The 4632-nt window shown below is 57.9% G+C and overlaps 1 protein-coding gene across 1 annotated transcript; it reads right to left on the bottom strand.

Moving 5' to 3' along the window:
* Positions 1–308: 308 nt before the first annotated feature.
* TPPP3 (tubulin polymerization promoting protein family member 3) lies at positions 309–3935 on the bottom strand. Its single transcript, XM_085314533.1, has 3 exons — positions 3460–3935; positions 1631–1784; positions 309–1340 (listed from the first exon to the last, which is right to left on the bottom strand). Exons 1-3 carry the CDS (start codon positions 3645–3647, stop codon positions 1152–1154), a joined length of 531 nt encoding a protein of 176 aa, XP_085170659.1. The 5' UTR covers positions 3648–3935; the 3' UTR covers positions 309–1151.
* Between the last annotated feature and the right edge of the window lie 697 nt (positions 3936–4632).

Here is a 4632-nt window from a genome sequence, read left to right on the forward strand (position 1 = left end):
GAGCAGCGAGCTGCTGGTGGCAGTGAGCTCTGGCTCCAAGCAGGACCGTTACCAGGAACTTGTGTGTTTGGTTGCAAACAGAGCAGCAGCCGGAGCCAGGCGCTCAATGTTTGTGTGCCTCTGGTTGCTTAGGCAACTCAGGGCCAGCCAGGAGCTTGCCAAAGCAGTGAGCCACCAGGGCCAAGCCCTGTGGCACTGCTGGCTAAGGGCAGCATTGCAMGCTGAGCCTCCTGACTGGCCTGGGAGAGGTGAGCAGGGAAGCAAGCTCTCACCGCTCAGGCCTGCCAAACATGACCAGACTAAAGGTGTCAGTAGTAGCAGGGCTTTATTGCAGAGCCAGGTTACAGTATGAGTCTGCAGAATCCTTTGGCATGGGCTTCTCAAAGGCAGTAGGAAGCCACACGGGTGCAGGCCCGAGGGCTTGGAAAGCCTTTGGCAATAGCCAAGAAATATTAAGCACAGCGCAGGCTAGGTCTCCTGGGGTGCATGCAGGGCCCCTGTATGCTCACCAGTGGAGTGCGTCCCAGAGAAGCCCTTTAGCACCAGCACTAATCATACCCACAGGGAAAGAGCCTCCTGTGGCACTGGGCAGAGATGGCCTACCGCAAGCAGGAGAGAAYGGCAAACCCAGGCAGCCCAGTGGTGAGGGGACAGCATGAGCAGGCATCGGCGGAGAAGAGAAGGCAATGGTGGYCATACAGAAGGGAATGCAGGTCCCCTGGAGGTCTGTAGATAAGAAAGGCTGTGATTGCCAGTGGGACTGGCAGGAGAGTRCCCTGAGGGAAAGGCCTGAGGTAGGGAAGGCTTCAGTGCCAGGAGGGCACAGGAAGCCCTGAGGAGAAGTGTTGTTAGTATGGCAGGAGCTGCCCTGTGCGAGGGCAGGCAGGAAGAGGGCATGTTAGTACCAGCAGGAGGGACACGGCTCACGATACAGCACGGATAAACGTAGTTGTCAGGGCAGAGCGCACAACCCGGTGACTTTCTAATCACATCAGCGCTGGGTGACCAACATCCCGGCAGCCTGGGCCTGGGTCCAGCATTGTCTCCCGGGGCCCCTTATCACAAGGGCACGTCCCAAGGCTGACATGACTGAAGCCCCAAAGGCCTGGTGCACAGGRACTGGGGCGGGTGGGCACCATGGGCTGCTGTCCCTACTTCTTCACTTTGGCATCATAGGTGCCGGCGTTCTTGTAGGCACTGACGTAGCCGCTGGTGTCCACGATGTTCTCTCGCCCACTCTTCCCCTTGCCCTTGCCACTCTCATCGAAGCGCTCCTTGTGGGAGCCCGTGTACTTGGAGGTGTCTGTCAGTCTCTCCACTGCCCCCACAGTCTTGGCTTTCTGCAGCAGGGAGATGAGCAAAGGGAGTCACACATACTGGCTTTCCCAGGCCCCCATTCCTTCCTCCCTTGTCTCATGCAAGTCCCTGAGACCCACTGGGGATGCCACCATTCCCCCAGAACCCACTGAACCTATGTAATCCCCTTCTCCAGTACTCTCCTGTGCAGCTATCCCAGTTCTGTCCAGGGCCACAGTCTCCCCAAAGGAGCATTTGTGCACCGGATAGAGCTTCATCCTCCCCTGGCAACCAACCCTCCTGCTCCCAGGGTCCGAGAGGCTCTTGCACTCACAGTGACGCCCACATTGACTGGCTCCTTCCCTGCCACCAGCTGGCAGATAGCTTCATATGCYTCCTCTTTGCTTTTATCCTTAAATCTCTTTGGGGCCAGCTCCTCCAGGGCCTTCTTGAACTCCTCGTAGTTGATGACGCGGGCTGTCTTCCCTCTGCAAGCACAAGAACCAGGCTCTGAGTTACCATAAGCTCCTCCTCAGGCTGCACCTCCAAACAGGGCTACTGTTCAAGCTGCAGCAGAAAGAGCTGCAGGAGGGAGCCTCCAAGGAGCACCTGGCTTTTTCTTCCACCAGCATAGCATTTTGAGGCCCCTCACCCACTCCTAAAATGTAGCTATCTAGGTTAACCTTGGCAGGATGAGTCAGGCCAGAGACAACAGATGCTGAGCTTCAGGAGCAGTTCAGCCATATGCTGTCAAAGTCCCTGGTGCCAAAACCTCATCACTCTGAGTAAGTGCCCTGGGACCTGTGTGCTGGGACAGGGGCAGGGGGATAAAGGCTGAACAGGACATCCATTACATCCATTATCATTGCTCTAGCCCCGCATGGGATCTCAAAGCACCCTCTTTCCCCTGGTAGGTTCAATCCTTCCCTAGTCAAATGCAGAAACATATGCACAGAGTTCCCCCCTCACAGCTCCTCATCTCTTGAGTAGCRCTGCAACCCACTCTTGAACACTGCATCAACTGAAGACATTCTGGTGTTCAGACCCTCTTGGTACTGCCAGAGAAGAACAGGACACCTGGATAGATAGTACAGAAGCAATGATGGGTGGAGAAACAGCTCCCTTTGCAGGGATCCCTCTCCAGGACCCCCACTCCTGCATCCACAGACCTGTCTCAGGTCAGTGATCTGAGAGGCAMCTAAAGGAGTCAGGTCCCTTCCTTGTGGCAGAGGGTTTAGCAACTCCAACTGCCATGCCTCTCCCCCGTAACTCCCATGCCCCATGTGGAGGTCACCTTCCAAGGACAGCTGGCCCCAGCTRGGGGGTGCAAGTGATCTCTAGTGCAGCATCAGGTGTCAGCATGTCCATGGGACTCAGAAAGCAGCCCCAAGCACCCTTCGTCCTCTGGGGCCATACAGGTAGCTGAAGAGCAACAGAGCAAAACGCCTCACCAAGTACAGGTATGGGATGGCTAGGACCAAGGACAGGCTGTGCTACCATCTGTGCCCCATCCCAAGGGCACTGACTAAAAATCTAACTAGGATGAGCTCTACCTGGGGCTGTTCCTGGGGGCATGAGCTGGGAAAAGGCAAGAGCTGGTGGGCATCAGGCCYAGCTAGATCAAGAAACCTGCTACACTGGAGTAAGCCACCTCCAGCTGCCTAGGGCAGCAGGAATGAGATGTCCAATGCCTAGTGTACTCAAGGCTGCAGCAGTAACTGTGGTGGCACAGTGGGCTGCGCTCATGCAGCCCATCATATGGGAGATCCCTGAGCTCCCTCTTCCACCCTCTGCATTATGTTCTTTTTAGATGGAAACCTGGATGTCTGGTAGGGCCAGAAGAGCTCACCTCGATGCCTKAGAGTTGAAGCAGGAATACAGCCACAGCAATAAAACCTAAGTCTCCTGCTTCACAATGTTTAAATTCATTTATTTTCAGATCTTTCAAAAGCAGCCACTCAAGCACTCTGAAGGCAGGGCATCACAGAGAAGCACTCAGTCTTCCAGCTCCCCATGTTGAGTACGATACAGGAAAGAATGGCCCAAGCACACAGCTATGGGTATCCCCCTTACYCAGAGATCCCAGCACTGCCACCCTGCCCAGCACTGGGGTGGTCCCCTGCCACACAGCRGCTGAAGGCCATGAAAAGCAAAGTCACTTACTTCACCTTGGAGAATACAATGTCTACATCGGTGCTGGTGACACTCTTGCCATCAGTCACTTTGCAGTCTTTGCACAGCTTGGCCCAGTTCTTCCCGTTCATTTCTTGCCCTGTAGCCTTGGTGTCACCGTAGATTGCGAACTTCCGGAAGCTCTCTTCCAGAGACGCCATCTCAGCGCTTCCAGCCATGGTGCTGCTGGAAGTAGGGCAGAGAAGGGCCCAGTTACTGGCCAAGCTTCAACAACTGGATAGGGTACGTGATCTTTGGCTCTGACATCTGGCTGAGCCGCGTGCGTGCTTGTGCCTGTGCTCTTAGGTTTGAGCAGGCAGGATAAGGGATGTCAAGGGTGGAGGGACTGCAGCAGGAACATGGGGTATTGGAAGAGCCACAGATGCAGGGGGTGAGGGCTTGCTGCAGCGGCTGACAGGCACTGGAGCCATCAGCTGAGCTGCGCGTTAGAGGATGGAGGCTTCAGATTAAGGGCTGTCAGGAGCAAAGCCATCAGCTCCAGGGCTGGGGAGGACTGAGAGCGCATCAGCCAAGCCCCGTGGGAGCACTCTCCAGAAATGACGCAGTGCGGCCACTTTCCTCCTCCCCTTAGACCATGGGAGGCTGCACAGCTGCCTGCTCGTCTGCAGTGGCACCTCTTCCATGCCAGCAGCCATCTTCCCCCCAACAATGAGCCAACAGCACCCCACATCTCCAACACACCTGCCTGGGGGCAGCCCAAGGCCAGCGTGGCCAGTGCCCTCGGACAGCGCAGGGATGACGAGACCCAGTGAGGCCTCCTCACGGCGCTGTGCCCGCTGCCCTGGAACCTCCCGCTTTCCCATCTCCCGCTGTCTACCACCACACCAATCCCACCGCCGTAACGCGGCGTCCCCACACTCGCCACTCAGCACCCGAGCTGCTGCGCCACCAGGGCTCCTGCCGCCCGGCGACAGTCCTTACGGCCGGGTCGCCTTTCCTGGTGACGGTCGCCAAGGCCGGGCCCGGCAGCGGCGGCAGCGCGACGCACCGCGGCGGCCGCTGCCCCCCTCCCCTTCCCGCTCCGCTCCGCTCCGCTCCGCCGGCCCCACCCCAGCGGGCAGCGCAGCGCAGCCCGCCGTGTCTCAGCGGTGCCTGCCCCGACCGCAGGGTGCCCGCTCCCGCCGCGCCGTGCCCCGGCCCCGC

The sequence above is a fragment of the Rhea americana genome, unplaced genomic scaffold, assembly GCF_003343005.1.
Source record: "Rhea americana isolate MKP2758 unplaced genomic scaffold, rheAme1 scaffold_406, whole genome shotgun sequence".
Lineage (NCBI taxonomy): Eukaryota > Metazoa > Chordata > Aves > Rheiformes > Rheidae > Rhea > Rhea americana.